Genomic DNA, 19,262 nt, shown 5'->3' with positions numbered 1-19,262 from the left:
TAGCGGACAGGGATTAGGCAGGGGACAGGCGCTGGTGACGCTCGCCCCTCACACTCCCCCGGTCTTTATTTTCAGCTCAGACAATTTTTGAGCTGAATCAAAGACCCCCCCAGGGGGCTGCTCCTCCGGGGACCTGCCCTGGTTCTCTCAAGCCCAGGAGAACTGCTGGCGTGAACCTGCAGCGAGGAGTTCCCCGGGTCTGTTCCACGCTGCAGGAAGAGCTCCCACCCCTCCAGCTGGGGCTGATTCATGCTGAGCTGTTTGGCTGCACCAAGCGTTGATCTCCAGCCTCCAGGACACTCCTGGTCTGAGATTTGTGCTGTCACAGAGTGGTTAGCTCATGTTTTCCCCTGTGCTGCTTTTTTTTTTTCTTTTCTTTCATGTTTGCTCTAATCCCAGGCTCTCACTCCCAGGTAGACAATGGCCAGCCTCGAGCCCATTGTCTTAAACATGAAGTCATGTTGAATTTTTCTCTCTGTGTGTCACTTTGTACTCTTCCTGAAGCTCATCGGCACTTTTATCTTTTATTCCCAAATCCCAATCCTGCAAGGTTCCTCAGAATGCCTTCATCATGACCCTTCATCTCTGCCATGCTGAATACACCCAAATTATCTGCAGGCTTATCTCGCCATTGCTGTTTCCTATCTGTTAACTGATTATTTACCTCTGGTTGGACTTTCCTTCTTAACCGTGGCTGACCTTTTCCAGCCTTTGCTCCTGGAAATCCAGGAAAACTCTTACCTCCTGAGTCACCCTTAGCCACTAGCTTGCCGACGCCTTCAGCGCACACCAGCAGCTTTGTGAAGCCAGACTTCCCTGTACAAAAGCTATTTCGGCTGCCCCACGCTCATCACCAAAGCAGCATTCACCAGCTCAGCCCAAGCTGCAGGTCCACAAAGCAGGATGTGATGAAATTGGGTGCGGGCACAAGTGGGGAACCAGGCTGACATTTATCCAGACCTGCTCCACGCACCAGGCTGCTGTGTGTGCTGCCCCAGATCTCCACCCAGGAGAGGAGGAGGACAAGGGTACGGTGCAGAGCTGTGCTTCTCCCTGGACACCCGCTTTGCCCAGGGTGGAGAGCTTGCAGCCAGCCCTGCAGCTCCTGAGGAGCTCCAGGAGGCCAGACTGATGCAGATCAGCAGAAGGCACCCATTTATACCTGCTAAGGAGCTAGACCAGTATCAGCTGGTTTTGCTTTTTTTTTTTTTTTTTTTTTTTTCCCTTGGGAACAGTGTCCTGTGTCTCATCCCTATGCAGAGCCTGTTTCTTTGGCTACAGGGCAGTGGAGAGCTTCCAGTTTCCATAACCGTGCTGCAATTAGGGCATTCCTCTGCCTCGCCCCAGGGCCCAGCGGTGGATCCTGCACCTCCGCCTTGCCCTGCGTGGTCCCCAGCCTCGGCCCCAGCTCAGCTCCTTCAGCACCCTTGCTCCCTGCCTAAAATTCCTTCAGCTTTTGGAAAGATGGGGGTGATGCACTAGAAATTCATAGCACTGAGCTACCTGCACTGTGCAAAGAAAGCCAGGCAGGAAAACATCTGAGGCTGGTGCGTTGCTGTTCAGAAACTGGGTAAAACCCAACCACAGAATAAAATCTTCTGTAGGAAGGGAACAGCCATTGTCCGAACTGCCTAGGAAGGAAGGAAGGAAGAAAAGGACATTTTAGACAAACACTAATTCAGAACTGCCCCCCTGGAGCCCCAGGGGTGCTGTGATGTTTTCGGGCTCCCCTCAGCCCTGCAGGGTGCCCTCCCCAGCAGATCCCCTCCTGTGGTGCCCCAGGACCACGTCTCATGATGCACGGACAGCCCCAAAGGGACGTCCCAGCTGACCCATTACATGGACAGACCGAGAGCAGCCGATGTTGCCAGCTGGAAAGCAGCTGTGTGGCAGATCCCATCCCTGACAGCACAGGAAATTAGCTGTAATTAATGAGGAATTCCTTCTGATATGAGCGACGAGGCAGAGGTTGACTTTCCTCTCTGGGCTGGGGCAGGGAGCTGCAGGGGTGCAGCTGAGCTGCAAATACCCCCAGGGCAGCACCCGGTGGAGCTGACACATCCCCAGGGAGCACCCTGGAAAAGGAGATATTTTTTTTTTTACAGCCAGCTAGGAGGGAGATTTTTGAATGGCCACATCAGGCCGAGCCCTTTGCTTCTCCCTCACTGCAGTTTTGACAGCAAAACCTTTCCAGTTGAAAATCATTGCATAGATTTTTTTTTTTTTTGACTAACCAACTTAAGCAATTTTTGCAATTTTGAGCTTCCCTTGTTTTGCTCTGGGGGTTCTCAGCTGCCAAAAGTTGCGGCGTGGGGGATGGTAGGCACAAGGCTCTGTTCAGTTCAAGGAGACGGGACTGACTCATGCCCTTCTAGAAATAAACCCAGTTTCATTAGTGACTGCTCCAAGCATCATCTTCTCCTCCAAAGGAGAGCACCTTGAAATTCCCCCTGGAACTGCAAGGGGCAGGAGAAGAGCTGGCTCCCAGGGCACGGAGCCAGGAGAGCTCAAAGCACACAGCTGCATCTTCCCCTCGAGACTCGAGGCGGGGGGTTTCCATGCTTCTAAGAAAGCTGAAATCCACAAAACTTTGTCAGCCATGGCAACTGATGGTCATGGGAATGGTTTTGTGCCAGACCAGGATGAAAGCAGCGACTGGAGAACGTCGTATCGAAAAAGCGGGTGAACTTACAGAGAAAGGAGTTTGGGGTCAGGTTGTTCTTTTTGCTTTTTTTCCCCCCAAATCTAAAACCCAGGCTGGCCATACGAAGTCAGCTGCAGCCTACGATGAGCACACGTAGGTCTGGGACCTTGCTGAGGACACCCTGGGAGCAGAGACGTGCTGGAGAGCCCGAGGCTTTGCTCGGCCACGGTTTGGGGAGTTTTGGTGCTGAGGATCTGGCGACGAGCTGGGCTCTGAGGAGCACCCACGGGAGCCTGGTCCCACAGCACCCATCGCCCGCATTGCCTTTCATCTCCCTGCCATCCCTCCCTGCCCCGCAAACACGACCCCTTTTATTAAAGTCCCAAATTATCGTAATTAACGCCAAGCTCAAAGCAACTGCTCTCGACCCCGACTCGGCTGGGGTTTTCTGCTGCTGTTTCAGGTCTGAAGCAGGCTTTGTTTCCATGAAACCTCCCTGCATTTTCCAGCTCTTCCAGTCGGTCAGGTACAGCCATCGCCTCTGCCTCCACACCTTTCTTCCCCTGCCAGAATCGCAGCCGAGTGTGTGAGCTCCCCCGGGGATAGCTGCCGCCCAGATCCCGGGACGCAGCCCTGGCGCGGCGCCCGCTCGGGCAGCGAGCTCGGAGGGGCGAGATCGGAGCCGAATCCCGGCACGGTGGCAGCTCCCCCATCCCCAGCACATCGAGATTTGGGAGGAAAACGCGGGTGGGAAGGGCTCTGGGCGCCGGGCAGCAGCTCTGGGGGTGGGACGGGTGGTGCTGCCCCTGCGAGGGGGATGCAGAGGGGGACACAGGGTGACAGCCGCAGGGGGTGGAAGTGGGAAGGGACCTTGGGAAGTCATCTGATGAAGCAGCCCAGGACACCATCGGCTTCTTTGTGAGCCACACTGCTGGTTCCTGGTCACCTTGGTGTCCTGTGGGGCCCCCAGGGCCTTTCTTGCCTGGCTGCTTCCCTGAGGGTGCCCCCAGTTTGTCCTAGGACTGGGGCTGGGGCTGGTCGTCCCCAGGGACAGGGCTTGGCACTTCCCAGGGAACCCCACAAGATCCCTGCAGCCCATTTCTCCAGCTTGTCCACGTCCCTTCGGATGGCTCAGCTTTGAAAATGGGGATGCTGCGATTGCTCTGGATACCTGGGGACAGGGACAACGACCAGGAACACCCTGCCAAGGGCTGAGCCTCAGCATCCCCTGCAGTGCGACCAGGCAGAGGCCCCATTTTGGTGCAAATCCTCCCCAGTCCTCCCCTCTCCTCCCTCCAGCCCTGCTGGTGTGTTCCTCCCCCCCGGCTTGCACCCACCCAGCTGCAGTTTTGGGGGGCTGTGATATAGGGAAGGGTGGCATGGGGTGGCTAGGGGTGGACTGGGGCTCTCAGCAGAGCTGGGAGCAGCCAACGGGGGCTGGAAGAGATGACCCCATGCAAGGCTGGTCCCAGGGTGTGCTGGCCTGAGAGCTATCACGAGGACATCGCCGGGTGGCAGGAAAGGGCCAGGATGTCTCCCTCAGGGGGCTGTGGACCAGCAGCTGCTCATGGCCCACGCAGTGAGGAGCCCACGCGGCGCAGCCCCGGAGACCGTCCTTTAATGCAGGAGCAGCCACGCGGGCACATCTCGGGCTGCACCCAAGGGTGAGGGGAGCAGGGGGACCGGCGGCTGTCCCCAGGGCATCTGGGCAGTGGCAGGAGGGGCTGGCTGGCTGGTGGCCCCTCCAGGAGCACGTCCCGTGGGGGTGATGCCCGCGGGAGCCACTGTGCTGGGGCCGTGTGGGAGCAGGGCAAGAGGCAGAGCTGGAAGGAAGAAGCTCGGGTCTCCTTCCCGCACGGTTGTCCACACTTCTCATCTCGGTGCTGAGCTCGGGGTGAGGGTGCAAAGAGTACGGAGGGGCAGCAAGGGAAAAGGGGGCAGGTAGCGGGGTTGGGGACCTTCTTCTGCCCTGGCACACCTGCGGGAGAGAAACAGAGCAGAGCAGTTGGGCAGAAGAGGAATTTCACCAAAAGCTGCCCAAAGCTGGTGCCACCCATGCCCGCACTGTGCAGGATGAGCGCAGAGTGGGCAAACCCCAGGGAGATGGGGAGGAGAAGCCAGGGGAGCTGCTGGTGGGGGCTCCACAGTTGGGATGTGTGGGGCAGGGACGTGTCCCCCGTGTGGGGTGGGAGATGGGGCAGGCGGTGCCTCTTTGGGGCCATTCTGCATTGCCCCAGCCACAAGCACGGGCAGGGGATGCTGCAGGGCGCACGGAGCCCCTACCTCTCACTGCCCCGTGGGGGACTTGGCGGCGTCGAACATCTTCTTCCTCCCCTCCATCCCCGACATGGCCTCCACGTTCTTGCGCCAGTCGCCCACTTCCACGGGGCGCTCCTGCCGGGGGGAACGGGGACAGGGATTAGTGGGGGGACAGCCGGCAGCCCCACACCGTCCCACCCCACGGCACGGAGCCCTGCATGGGGTCAGCAGCTGCCCTGCTGCAAATCCCCATGCCCTGTGGGTCTGGGGCTGGCCGGGAGCTCTGGGTGCACGTGGGCACCTGCCCAAAACCTGGCTAAACTGCACTGGGAGGCACGAAAATCCCAAAAAATCTCTTTAGGAGGAAGAAGCCAGCACGTGGGACTCACTCCAGAGCTACACCAAATGCGAGCAGAACCATTTTCTGCGCCCATTTTCTGCGCAGGAGGCTCCCAGCTGCGCTTCCTCCCAGCTCTCGGATGGGACTGGGGTTGCTGGTGATACTGGGAGAGCCCAGCAGCCGCGGCTGGGGCAGAACGGGGAGGTGGAGGCGGCCCTGGGAGCGTGCCAGGCACCGGCCCTGCCAGCCCACAGGCATTCATAGATTACGAGCCGTGCCCCAAAATCATCTCACGGCATCTGCAACAGACTCAGATCTGTTCACCGCCTGGCGTTGGGATCTGTAAGTGCAGTTTTCTGTCCGAAGGGCTGAAAACATGCCCTACTAGCAACAGTGGGGAAAAAAATAAAAATAACAAATAAAAAAATTGTTGTGCTGCTGGGAAAGCAGCACAACTCTTCTTGGGAGGTGGGGGGGGAATCTTTACATCCCAACATTATTGCTGCTGCGGAAAGGACCAAAGGACCAAAACATTGCAATTCCTGAGCATGGCACTGAGAGAAAAATCCCCCCCGTCTTTTTGGGGTTGTCGAAGTGCTCTGCTGCAGCACTGCCAGGATGTCCAGCCCGACAGCCAGCACGGTGACAGGATTTGTGCCTCCTCGTGGATATTTAGCCCGTGATGTGGTCAGGACAGTGAGCCGGGACGAGGTCGAGGTGCAGAGCTGGGACCCTGGCCCCTCAGGGTGCCATTTCCCACCTGGAAGCAGCGACAGCTCCAGTGGCTGCTGCTGCTGTGTCCCCATGCCCACATCCCACCCCTCGGAGGGGCTCAGCACCCCTGGGTGGGTCTGGGCACCCCGTGCTGCCCCCAGTTTGGGGGACGACTTTCCCTTCTCGTATCTCTGCAGTCACTAGGACTGGGCTGCCTGTCTCAAGTGTACTCGCTGGGCTTGCTTCCTCTTATCTAATCTGGGTCTGGGAGTCTCCTGGGTTGTTTTCTGGGTGTGATTGCAGTAAACAGGAGCTCTGCTCGTTCCCAAGAAGACCAAAGACCAAACTCCCAGCTCAGCAGGTACACCGAGGGAGCTGCAGTAACCCTGCTGGAAGGGCCCCACTCATCCTGGGAGGGAAGAGCATCCCCGAGGCAGCCACAGCTCTCACTCACCATCGTCCTGCAGCTGCCTGGCCCAGCCAAACTGCTCCCGTGGTGCCATGCAATGGGCACAGCACGCTCACAGGGAACGAGGACAACCCTCAAGGCTTCCCAGGGGACCTTGGAGAAGGGCGAGGGCAGTCCTGGGAGCCCTCTCTGCCTCTGGGAGAGCGACCCACCTTCTCCGTGTCCTCCTTCTTGACGGACTTCAGGTTGGCTCTGAGGTCCATGGAGACCTTGTGCTTGGAGCCCAGCAGAGCCCTCAGCATGGCATCGGCGGAGACGCGGACCCGCCGCAGGGGCGGTCGCTTAAACTTCCCCCGCAGGTCAAGCACTTTGATTTTCAGGTCCTTAATCTGCAGGAGGAGGGCAGGGGAGGGGGTCACTGCCTTGCAGAAGATGCCCCTGCGTGTAGCAGGACTCTGCTGACCCTGAGCCACAGCTGGGACAGGCCTGGCCTTGGGGACACCTCCACCAAGGGACCGTCCACCCGAGCACAAAGCTCCCCCTGCCTCGTCCCAGCTTCGTGCATGGCAGCCGGACCACCAGGAGCTCTTGGCCCTACAGGTGGTGCTCAGGGGGGTGAGGAGGTTGCCCAGGGACCCAGGGGACAATTGGAGCTCCCTGCAGCAGGGACAGCCCTTGTGCTGAGCGACGTCTGGGCCCAACATCACTTGTGCAGGGCAAATGGCAGCCCTGAGGTAAGGCTGGGGCACATCCCATGTCCCAGCTCAGCCCAGTCCCTGACAGACCCCCACCAGCCGGGCAGTTCACGTAGCAGCAAGCCCGTCCTGCTGCCTACCTCCCTGGTGTTGTGGTTGCACTTGGCTTCGATGTCATATCGCTCCTCATCCACGATCTCAACCTTCTCGTGCAGCTCCCTGCACAGGTCCTGGGGGCCAAGCACAACAGGGGAGCGGTGAATGCTGGGGAAACCCAGAGGAGCCTTGCTCCACGCTCAGGACACAGAAAAATACCTGGAGCTGGCTCAGGGAGAGCCCGCTGGTGTGCAGCGGCGTGACGCGCTCCGCCAGGTACCTTTCCTTCTCTGACTGCTTGTCCACGATCTCCTGATCCCATTCCTCCTTCGCTTTTGCCAGCATCAAGCTCTGTGGACACACGCAGACAGCGGAGCTGTGAACATCCAGGCTCTTGCATCCACCCCACAGCCTCCCCACACAGGGTCTGCGGGTGGGACGGGGACGTCCCCGCCTGCCCCCAAACCTCCCCTCCGCTGCCACTGCCCTCCCCAGGTCCCTGCTTTGCAGCAGCACACATCAAACCCCCCTCCACAGCCTTCGTGTGGTGACCCCGGAGGCAGGGGAGCGGCGGGGCTGAGATATCAGAGGGCTGCGGTGGTCCAGGTGGGTGCCGACCTCAGCACTTTCCTGCGTGGCTTGGCTCTGCCTGAGACCTTCCCAAGGGGAGATTTGTTCGGCGTGTCAGCCGCAGGGCCCACAGGAGGGAGGGTTTCTGAGCCGACGAGGTGGGGATGGGAGCTTCTCCCAAAGCCCACGTTGCGGCCGTGCCCCATCGCTGTCCCACCAGCCCCAGCTCCGTTTCCCCAGCCAAACCCCAGGGAGTTTCCAACCCTTAGGACTCACCTTCAACAGCAGCTTGCGCGAGGCTGTGATCTTGGATTTTCTCTAGGGGAAAGGGGAGGAAAGAAAGCTTTGAAAACAAACTCAGAGCAAACGCAGGGGAGCATCAAATCACTCCGAGAGGCAGGGCACTTACCTCCCTGCAGGCAGGCACGCGTTCAGGCAGGAGCAATAAGGAAGGAGAAGAGAGAACGGGGCATCAGTGAGCAGCAGGCAGAAAGAGGAGGCAGCAAAGCAAAGTGGTTGCAGTCGGTGTCCTTATTTCTGCGTGCAATATTTGGCTCCTACAAGCCAGCCCAGTCTGCAGCCAGGCTGAGAGGGCTGAACTCTCTGGAAATGCAGTGGGTGCTGAAGTCCAGCCCTCAAAAAGCCAGAATTCCACTCAAATGTGGCAAGCGAGCTGTCATGGTACCCGCTGTGCCAGGTCCCCGAGGCTCGGGTCACAGCACCCTCATCCACACCTCCCTGCTCAGCCTGGAGCCTGGCCCTGACGGGGCACAGAGGTCTCGAGCACTGCCTGGACCCCATAAAAACAGACGGGATCAACCAGCACAAGCAGGGAGCATTTAATGACCGCCGAGGGAAACCCCTGCTACTTACGGCTCTGGCATCGTGGCTTCGTGTTGTTCTCCTAGAAATAAATAAATGCAAGAATAAATAACTAAAAAGGGAATGGAGCTGAAACAGGTGAGCGACTCTCAAAGCTGAGCTCCCCGTGGAGCCACCGGCTTGCAGGAGGGACGGAGCAAGGGGCCATGGCCACGCATCGCAGATTCCTTCAGCATCCACATCCCCGTGAAATACTCACAGTTTCATATTTTAAATACTCTCGGTAACCCTATGCCCCAGCAGCAGCTGCAAAATGCTGTTCCCCAGCACTGCCTCTAACACCGCCCCTGCTCGCCCAGAGGCCAGGTGCTGCGTAAACCCGAGGGATAGAAAAATCCGGGGGAAAAATGCCAATCTTTTGGAAAACACCAATTTTGCTTTCCTCTTTCCATCCGGGAGTTACAAACTGAAGACACGTTTCAGAAAGAAATGGCTTTCTGCAGTGTTTGGTTCTGTTCCTTTGAACAAGGCTGAGATTTTTTGCCTCAACCTTTTGCATCCCCACGAATTTGGGAAACATTTTAAACCCCAAAGATTACTCCTGGGAAGAAAAAAAAAAAAAAAAAAGTCTATTTCTGGTCTCCTGGAGTAGCTCTGAGGCATGCGTGGGGGCTGTGCTGAGCAGATCCCAGTGTTTCAGGCAGCACTTCACCTCCCAGCCCCGTCCACTTGTCCCTGTCTCCTCCCCGTCCCCGGCTGCCTTGCCAGAACTGTGGCTTGAAGGATTGCAGCTGGCGAGGAAAACGCCATAAAATCCCAGCAGGAGCCCTCTCCCTCGGGACCTGCCAGATCCCTGGCCCTACAAGAAATAACTCCAAGAACAAGAGATAAATATTTATGTATATATACATATGTTTAGCAAATCCTCATCCATCAGTTGTAAGCCACCGATTTCACTCCTTTTTGGAGGTTTTTGGTGACAAAATGAACATCCCAGAGGACACACGAGGAAGGCGGCTGCTCTTGGCTGACACGGGTCGGGTCCCAGCTGCTCCCTCCCGATCATCCCATGGGGGCAGCGAAGCCTTTGGCTCCCTGGAGCTGGGCAGGGGCTGGTGGAGCCGCTCGGGGTCTCCCTCCTTCCCCAGTGGAACAAAGCCGCAGTCCCAGGAGCTGGCACCCACACCACACCTCAGCCCGGTGACCTCTACCAAGGTCAACCAAGTTTTGGGGCCAAACATTCCTAATTTGACTTCCCAGAGGGCAGCCAGGGCTCTACCGAGCAGTAAGACGCGCCCAGCAAACTTGTGTCAGGGATTTTGGGGCTCCAGCCAGAAATAGAGCATCCGAAAAAGACTTTGCTCTCTGATGGGGACAAGAGGATCTGAGCAAGTTAATTCTGCAATGCCTCCATCCGTGAAAAGCTTAAAAAGCGTATAACAACTTTAAATCACAGAAAACCTCTTAATTCCAACACAGCCAGCCCTGACACCCCCCCGCAGTGCAGAGGCTGGAGGCAGGCTGTGCACAACCAGCGCGATGCCACGCACGCTGCTCGCACCCCAAATTCCCCTCCCTGCTCCCACCAATGACCCTGAGCAGTGAAACCAGGATGAAAGGGCTAGTGCTCCCCAAAATGCTCCCGTTTGCCACTTTTCAGGAAAATTCAACAAGCCTCAGCTGCAAAGCAGCCGGGGCAGGTACTTCTCCCCTTCTCACCAAGCCTCTCTCCGGGAGCAGAGGAAACCTTTGGCAGATGCAGGTTGCACCGGGCTCTCTGCCAGACCCAGGAGCACCCCCCCATGAAGAAGTGGGAGAAATTCAGCCCAAATTTGCCTGCTGGGGGGAGCCGGTCCCACTGCTGAGCAACCCCAGCACCCGCAGCACAGCCGGGGCCGGGACCCCTCTTACCTCGGTGGTGCCTGGTGTCAGCGGAGCCGCGCACTGCGGGGCCCGGCGGCGGAGGGGGAGTATTAAACCACAGGCGGCTTGCAAGTGGTCAGTAAAAATAGCACAAATCCCCTCTTGTGTGCACACGTTTGCTGCGAGCCCCGGCGCCCTGTGACGTGCGGCACCCACCTGGGGCACGGCCTCGAAGACGGGGCGCCACGAGGCACCGCACGCGCGCGCTGTCGCACCCGTGTTTTATTGCACCCATGACCCCCGTGCAATTTGGGGAATTCCTGGGCTCTCCATGGACGGTTCACCCTGGAAATTCTGGTGCTCACTGCCCGATGCCCTGTGTGTGCACGTGTTTGTGTGTGCACTCAGCTGTGCCAAGCCAGGCTGACCAGGGGCATAGTGCCCGTGAGCTTTCCACTGTGCTCCTCTCCCTTCTGAGCTGGAAAAGCCCTGCAAGGAGACAGAAGCCACAATCCAAAGCACGGCGGTGCTTTTTCCCTGCAGAAAATCTCCTGACATGCTTTTTATTTTTTTGAAGAAAGCCTCTGAAGGGAGATGGGGGCGGATGGCCAGGCGAGCTGATGTGCAGGCGCCCATGCACGGCGGTGCCTGCGTGCTGTGCAGCGCTGCAAGCACACAGCAAGATCCCCACGGGAGCACTGGCCACGGGGCTGTGGCTGCAGGGGGGCAGGACAGGGCACACCAACGAGGGGCAAGGGGGAAAAACAGCACAGATGGGCTTACACCACCAGACCGGGTGGCTGCTTGGGACCGAGGAGCCCCCTCTTTGTGGGGCAGGACCAGCCAGACTCGGTCCTCCAGACCCAGCACAGCCTGGCAGGTTGGGATGCTTCAGTGACTTCCAGCCCTTCATCAGCCCTGATGTTTTCCCCATGAAATCACTGAAAATTAGCAAAAAAGCTGCCATCTGCCCCCCGCCCCACAAAGCCGGGTGTCCCCGCTGCAGGAGGCTGGGGCCGGCAGCACCTGTTCCCAGGGTATTTTTAGGGGCAAGTTTAGGAGCAAACAATTCCCAGCGTGCGGCCCAGCAGGGACAATGCCTGGTATTTTAATCCCGAGGCTATTATGGTCGTGGAGGGACATGCAGCTGCGTGCATGGGGCAGCTCCATGGTAGGGGGGTTCGAGGAGAGCCCCGTGTGCCACGGAGCGTGGGGTGCGCGGCTCCCCCAACCCCTTCCCCTGCCGGGACACCCCAAGGAGCTGTGCCGTGGGGGCAGCAGCCCCCAGGATGGTGTGAGCTTGGTGGCAGTGACGGGTGGCAGCGGTGGTGGCAGCAGCAGCAATCCCATCCTGACTTCACCTGCTCTGGTCCCAGCACCCAGAGGTCCGGCGCTGGATCTGCCCCTAGCGCTGCAGCCCTTTATAAGGCAAAAAGCCCCGCGGGGCTGTGCCTCCAGCATCTCCCCTCCGCCTGGGATTGTTCCCTGCCGCAGAGGAGCCAAATTTAGCCGGTGACAAAGGCGCTGCATTCCCCGCAGCCCTGCCCTGGGGACCCAAGGGCTCGGTGTCCGCAGCGCGGGCGATGCTTGGGATGCCATTTGCTGCGGGCTCAGGTTTCCTTCTCTGCTGGGACCCGGGCTGAGGAGGAGGGATGGGGTGGGGGCACCCCACAGCTCGGGGCTTCGGTTTCAAAGCCCTGAACTCCAGCCAGCAGCCAAAGGGCCGGCAGGAGCCCAGGGTCTGCCCATCTCTGCTCCAGCTGCTGTGACGAGGACATTTGGGGTCCTCACCTCTGGGTCACGAACAGCCTCGAGATGTGGGGCTGCTTTTTGGGCTGGCTCCTGATGCTATGGGTACCCCTCCGAGCTGCTGGTGGGTAGGATGGGGACAGGCTGAAAGCCTGGGGGGGACCAGTCTGAGACCCCGTTCCTTGTCCCCCAGTGTTTGGGACACACCGATTAAAACCAGGGCTGCCACCGAGGGGATGGATGCCAGCAGTGAATTCCCAGAGCTGCATGGGGAGGTCAAACCCCCTGGGACCAGCGGCCTCTTATAAAGGGAGCCATCAGCTGCTCTGCCTCTGCTAACGGGCTGACATGGTTAAGCAAGGACGTTGGTTTATATATTCTAAAAAACATTCCGGTTGTCAGCCTTAGGCAAAATATTTTGAAAGACAGAGAGAAGAAGGATAAAGAAAAAGAAAGGAAAAAGAAAAAAAAAAAAAAAGGAAAAGGAAAAGGAAAAAAAAAAAAGAAAGAAAAAGAAAAGGAAGAAGAAGAAGAAGAAGAAGAAGAAGAAGAAAAAGAAAAAGAAAAAGAAAAAGAAAAAGAAAAAGAAAAAGAAAAAGAAAAAGAAAAAGAAAAAGAAAAAGAAAAAGAAAAAGAAAAAGAAAAAGAAAAAGAAAAAAAGACCATTCTCAACAATCCAAAATTTCAGGCCCAGACACTGACCCACTTCTAAAGCTCTTTCAGGGTATTTCCAGGCTCTGCCACCCACCTCAGCCCCTGCACACGTCTCAGCATCCCCCGCTCCTGCTGCCTGGGCACAGCGGAGACACAGGGACACTGGGACACGGGGACACGGGGACACGGGGACACGGGTGTGCGTGAGCTCTGCTGCCACCCTCTGCAGCCCCGCCGCCTGCTGCTCGTGTCCCTGCTGGTGGCACGTCCACCGCTCGTCACCTCCTGCTGGGACACCACGGCAGGACATTTGGGATGGGGAGCCCTGAGCAGCTCCTGGGCCCCGCAGCATCCCGAGCATCACGCCACGGACAGCGGCACTCGTCCTGCCCCCGGAGCTGTGCCGTGGGTGCGGTGTCCCCGGCTGGCGGTGCCCTGCGAGCATGGGGCAGCTCCAGCACAGGCTGCTTGGGGCAGGCTCCGGGGTCCAAAGGGAGATTTGGTCGCTGAAGGATTATAGGTAGGGATGCTCAGCACCGACATCATTTTAGCAGCACCCGAAGGAAGCCAGCTACTTAACCCAATGCTGAAAAGAATACAGGGAAGACGTTCTGCTTGCCGTGATCGTGATTTCATTGTTGCATTGAACAGCACCCAGAACCTGCACCGACGTCCCCTGGAGCAGCGCGGCAGTGCCAGGGCTCACAGCAGGAGCAGGCACGGCCTCTCCTGCCCCAGAGCATCGGCACCACCACGCTGCAAACCCTCTGCCAGCCCCCAGCAGCCATCGGGGGCACCCGGTCAGCCCCGGAGATCCTCCCGCCCCCTTTCCCACCCCCTGGCGCTGCACAAGAGCTGCCAGCACAGCACCCATGGGTGCTGGCCCCAGGGGGAACGGGGGCACCTCGGGGCTGGGAGCCGTGGAGCCAGCTTTTCAGGCTCCTGCCTTGGAGCTCAGGTGGCTCCGGGCACCTCGCTCCGTCCTGGGGCTCTGCCTGGTGGCCCCCAGCATCCTGGTGCCACCGGGGCTGGGTGACTCCCACCCCCCTCGCCGTGCCTCAGTTTCCCCACCTCCTGCAGCGTGAGGAAAGCTTCCCGTGTGTCCTCGCTCTGCTCTTCGGGCTGGAAGTGCCCCGAGAGCTCCCTTGCATCCCCACTCTGCAAGCAGTCAGCTCACCATCTCCGGTCCGGACCCACAACCAGCACCAGGTCACCGGCACTGGGGATGCACCAGACGCCGTCCCTTGTCTCTGCTCTACTCTGGCCGAGCCTCTTGGCTTTTTCTGTTTTTCAGTCTCTGGGTGACCTTTTCCTCATCCCCCACCACCTGCCCATGCCCTCAGCACGCTGCCGAGGGGATTTGATGCCATGCAGCCGGGTCTGGCAGGTTCCTCCTGTGCCCAGGAGGCTCCGAGCCCCAGGGGACCGGGCTCAGCTGCACCTTGGGGTGCGCAGGGCGATGGGGAGCTTGGGATGGAAAACCTCAGCTTTCCCCATGCCTGGACCTGAAACCTCAGCTTAGCAATTTGCCTCGCTCTTTCTGTCCCTAAATTTCTCTTCCTAAATCATCGGAATTTCTACCCAGCTCACTGGTGCCCTGACCGTGCTGCTGCCTCCTGTGTCAGAGTGCAAGGGAGGTGTCCACGGCCAGGGCTGCTGTGTGCACACCCCCATGCTGCCCATTTTCCTCCCAGCTCTTTGCTGGCACTTGGAAAACAAAAGATATTTATTCACGGAGAGCAGGAGAGCAGGAAAGCCAAGACCCAGGAGTTAGGGCCCCCCAGGCTGGTGCAAAATTGAGAAAACCCCTCGTGCTGGTGCTGCCACCCCTGGGTGCTGCTCCTTAATGGTTCGGGCTTGGGATGCTCGCAGGGCTTCGCATGAATCCCGCTGAATGCCCCAACCCTGGGAGCTGAGGCTGTATGAGAAGCCAGGAAAAATCCCTGGAGATGTCTTGTGGGCACCGACACCGACCACTGACACCAAGAAGTGTGTGGGGATGGGGTCTGGGGGTGCTGGGCTGGCCCATGAGTGTGAGCATCTGTGCCCTGAGCATCTCCGCATGGTTTGGGCCCCAGGAGTGCGAGTCGCTGGAGCCCCAGGAGCCAGAAAAACCCCAAACCTGGGGGGGCTTCAAGCTCTGAGCCTCTGCACCCCCCATGCTGTGCTCCCCCCGGCACGCTGCTCCCGTGCACAGCTCAGCCCAAGCGCACGGTTTGGCTCCGGCTGCACCCGCAGTGCCCCCCGCTCATCTCCGCTCACAGGCAGGGGGGGATTTAGCAAACCAACCTCCGAGGGCACGGGAGGAGAAAACGAGTGGAAAACCACCCAGCTCCTCATTCCCAGGCTGCTCAGAAAGCGCCCGGAGCAGGCAGCGGCCGTGCCACCGTCCCTCCCCAAAAGCCACCCGGCGCTGGCTTGGCGCGGGGCCGCGTGGCCGTGGCGCAGCCCGGGGGACATCGCATCGTGCGGTGCTGCCGCGTTCCCACGCAGCCGGGCAATCTCCCAGCGGATCTGCAGCGCCTCCGGCCGCGGGGCTGGGGCTCAGGCTCCGGCTTGCGGAGCTCGGCGGCTCCAGGCGCTCCGTCGGCGCTGCTGCTTGTCGGGGCAGAGCCCCAGCGCGAGGTCTCCTGCAGAGCCAGGCAGCCGAGCTCGTCAGCCACCTTGGGAAGCCCTGGGGACAGCGGGAAGGGGACCCGGGAGGTTGGGGGTGAGGAGGGGGGTTTGGGAGCCCGGCTGCGGGATGCCGGTGGATTTAGAGGGATGCCTCCAACCTGTGAAGGTCTGTGCAGGGTTTGTGCTCTCCCGTGCCCTGCGGGGCCCCACAAAGCAAAGCAACAAGAAGGGAAGCAGCAGAAGGGCCTGTTTGGGGATGTGCTCGGTACAAGGAGTCCCCAGTGCCCCCACAGCCACGTCTCTGCACCGTCCAGGCACAGCAAACAGGGGTCCCTGCCGCAGCAGCTCTCCGGCCCCTTCTCAGCGTGGGGGCTCAGGGGGAGCCGCGTCCCCTTCCACGTCCGTCTGTCCCAGAGCTCACCGCTCTGCTGCTTCCTTCGGGCTCAGCCTCCCCCATCCCATCCCCTGTCCCGCAGGAGATGCCTGGGGGGTCTCCGCCAGCCCGCCACGGTCCTGCCCACGTTGGCCGAAGGACAGGGGCCCCCCAGGTGGGGACATCACCTCCGTCGTGTCCAGAGCCCCGTGCGGTGGCCCTGGCTGTGTCCTTTGCCCTGTCGGTCCGAGTGGATGCGGCTCGAGCCCTGTGGCTCCTCCGGTTCCTCGCTGTCCTGCCCCAGGAGGGAGAGGCCGGCGCCTGCGCTGCCCTCCCCAGGGCCACCGAGGACAGTGGCCTCAGTTGCCGGCCGGGATCCCGTTCTCCCCGCCGCCCGCCGAGCCGAGCACCGTCTCCATCCTGCTCCTGGGATGCTGCGGGGCCGCGGGCTGGCCCGGTGGGGCTGCGTCGTACTGCACCACTGCGGAGAGAAGGCGCTCGTCACCCACACGACCCACGCTATGGGGCAGGATCGGGCCCCCAGGGGAGCTGGGGAGTGGGGTCGGCTGCGATCCCCACCTTCATCCCACCTGCACCCCCCCAAATATGCATGCAATGCCCATACCCACCCACGGGACCGCCCCGGCCCCGGGACCACCGGTGCCGTGATTCCCCCGGGAGCGCCCTGGGGGCTGGATGTGGCCCCTGGGACAGGATCCCTCGGATCCCCCGAGCCCCGAGCACGGCGGGGCCGGTACCTGCTCTGCAGCTGTGCCGTGCCCGCACGATCTGGATGGCCTGCTGGTTCTTGAAGCGGACAAGGCCCATGGTGATTTCGGCGTTCCAGCCCGGGTCCTCCTGGGCGCAGCGGAAATCGATCTCGTGGCTGTCGTCCATCACCACGGTGAAGTAGATGTGCCGCTCCTTCCACTCCACGCACTCCACCGCCTTCATGCGGGCGAAGCTCAGCTCCTTGCGGCGCGAGCCCTTGGGCTCGAAGAGCTGCAGCCCCTTCTCGGTCAGCAGGCACCGCTTCTTCTTCCAGAGCTGCAGCAGCCCCCCGCTGCGCTTCTCCAGCACCCCCTCCCGCAGCACCTTCTCGGGGGTCATGGCAGCTCCTGGGTGCCGCAGGATCCTCAGCTCCTCCGGCCGAGCATCCCCCGACGGGGATTTCCAGCCCCCCCAGCCGGGCGCCAGGACCCCCCCCGGCTCGGTGAGGGGCTCAGCGCCCCCGGGAACAGCCCCCTGGTGGCTCTCAGAGCGGGGCAGCACCGGGATGCCCCATGCCGGCCGTCCCTATCGCCGGGGCTCTGCCTCCTGCCCCATGCAGCGTGTGGGATCCCCGGCTCCGCGCTCCCCAGGATGTGTCGCTGCACGCCCGGCCGCTCTCCCACTTGCATTCCTTCCCCGCCTCGCCTGGCCCCTCCTGCCGTGCAGGCACCCTTCACGCCCAGGCGAAGCCCGGCCAGGCCCGGCACGGCCCCGCTGCACCCACCCCGAGGGTGCTTTTGGGGTGCCCGCAGGCGGGAGCAACCCCGAGGCCCTCTCTGAACCCCACAGGACTGCGGAGGGCGGTGGCAGTGGGTATGGGGGGCGGCGGGTGCAGCACGAGGTGACCGTGGGGCTGCAGGGGGGCAGTGGCACCCGCACGTGGGGCCAGTTGGGGAAGGGGCTTGGGGGGCACTCCTGGACAGGAACGGGCTGTGGGGTGAGGTGGCAGCTAGGGCAGGGGGCTACGGGGCTGGCACAGGGGGCGATGGGGTGCGGTGCCCCCTGCAAATGGGGCTGTGGGGTCAGTGCAGTGCCACCGGGGGTGTGATGCTCTGGGCACTGCACCGACCTTGGGGGAGCTGTGGGGACCCCATAAGCCCTGCCAAGGAGAAGGACTCAATGTCCCCAGCCTGTCCCGCAGCGAGGAGCAGCACCCCCAGCCTCGTGTGACCTGCAGGGAGCGGGGCTGGGGCAGCACGGCACAGCCCGGTCCCGCCGGAGTCCTCCCTCCCCGCAGGCAAAACCCCGGCGCCTTTCCAGCCCGTCTCGTTCCCGGCCACCGCAGCTCCTCTGTTCCCATGCCAGCGCCTGGCGGAGGGCTTGGCCCGGGTCTGCTGCCCCTGGGGACACCTGGGGACACCGTGCTGGCCCTGGGCTGCTCGAGAGGGGGACGGTCACAGCCCCACGGGTGGCTGGATGAGCCCCCGGAGATGCTGAGGGTGCAGGTCCCTTCGCCCTGCGAGGGCTGGAAGGGGAAAAAATCCCCACGGAGCCGTGCCGGGGTCACCATCTGGGGCTGGTGCCCGCCGGGGGCAACGCTGGCAGCCGGCGTGGCCGGGGGGCAAGTCTGCAGCCCAGGAGAGGCTCCTCATTATCCCTCATTAACAGGGCAGGGCCGTGGCTGCCGCAGCCAAGAACTGGTTCGTGCTCCCCGGGGCCAACCTCGCCACGCTGGCACGGCTCCTGCCCATCCCGGGTTTCGGGATGTCGGGCGGCCCCGGCTCCTCCGCGGTCCCCAGTGACCCCACCGGGGCTGGGCATGGCCAGGGGTCACCCCAAGCACTGCTTTTGGGGGAGCAGAGGTGCCTGGGTCCGTCCCCCCAAGGAGCACCCGAGGCTGTTTTCCCTCGCGCTGGCAAAGCTCAGCTCCAGGGATGCTGCGTCCTGGGAATTTGGGGAGAGGTTTGGGGGCTGCAGTTCCCAGCCCACACCAGCCGCTGCAAGCTCCTTCCTCGGCACCTGGGGAGAGCCCAGGGCTGCCAAACCCCCAGCCCTGCTGCTCACGGCCTCGCCACCACGGCGAGATCATCTTCCCACAGCCACGGAGGCAAAGGAGCTTCGGCCAAGTCTTTCTCCACACCTCTGTCCCTGGGTGTCCGGGGACACCCTTGGGTGCAGCTGTCCGGATGTGTCCGTGCACAGGGAGCAGTAACCAGCAGAGGGTAGCAGACGGTCGCAGCCATCCCACTGCAAATGGGGCCGGGGCATGCCTGGAGAGCCCCCCTGATCCCAGTTGTTCTCCCCATCACCTCCTCCACCCCACCCCAGAGCAGCCCCAGCGGTGTCCGCCCTGCCCTGCCCCAGGCTGGCACCCCCTGCCAGCAGCGGGGATTTCCGTCCCGACCTCACCCTCAGCCACTTCAGGACAACCCAACCAGCGATAACAATCCCTGGGGGCAAGGTCCCCATCCCAGGACACCGCCCAGGCTCTCAGCTGGGGGATATTTGGGGCTGGGAGCCGAGCAGAGACCCACCCGTGGTGGGCTGCAGCATCCCCGAGGGCTTGGGTGCTCGGGAGCATCCCCAAGAGCAAGCGAGCAGCCTGGGGGTGGCTCTGCCAAAAATGCCCAGCAGAGACGAGCCCCAACCAGCCCCTGGGCTGTGTTAGCACGAGCTGACAGGCACTGAGCATGGCTCTGAGCCCCTGGGTGCCCCGAGACGGAGACAAACAAGGGAGGCCAGTGGGG

At 61.1% G+C, this 19,262-nt stretch overlaps 2 protein-coding genes across 2 annotated transcripts; both read right to left on the bottom strand.

Moving 5' to 3' along the window:
- Positions 1 to 4,930: 4,930 nt before the first annotated feature.
- On the bottom strand, positions 4,931 to 8,039 carry TNNI1 (troponin I1, slow skeletal type; the record flags this gene model as incomplete). Its single annotated transcript, XM_084301809.1, has 5 exons — positions 8,004 to 8,039; positions 7,377 to 7,508; positions 7,202 to 7,291; positions 6,579 to 6,755; positions 4,931 to 5,038 (listed from the first exon to the last, which is right to left on the bottom strand). Exons 2-5 carry the CDS (start codon positions 7,500 to 7,502, stop codon positions 4,931 to 4,933), a joined length of 501 nt encoding a protein of 166 aa, XP_084157935.1. The 5' UTR covers positions 7,503 to 7,508; positions 8,004 to 8,039.
- An 8,124-nt stretch (positions 8,040 to 16,163) lies between these two features.
- On the bottom strand, positions 16,164 to 16,914 carry PHLDA3 (pleckstrin homology like domain family A member 3; the record flags this gene model as incomplete). Its single annotated transcript, XM_084301748.1, has 2 exons — positions 16,164 to 16,285; positions 16,563 to 16,914. 2 exons carry the CDS (start codon positions 16,912 to 16,914, stop codon positions 16,164 to 16,166), a joined length of 474 nt encoding a protein of 157 aa, XP_084157874.1.
- Positions 16,915 to 19,262: the final 2,348 nt, after the last annotated feature.

The sequence above is a fragment of the Netta rufina genome, assembly GCF_964035555.1.
Source record: "Netta rufina genome assembly, chromosome: 26".
Lineage (NCBI taxonomy): Eukaryota > Metazoa > Chordata > Aves > Anseriformes > Anatidae > Netta > Netta rufina.
This window is presented reverse-complemented; position numbering and strand designations above follow the sequence as displayed.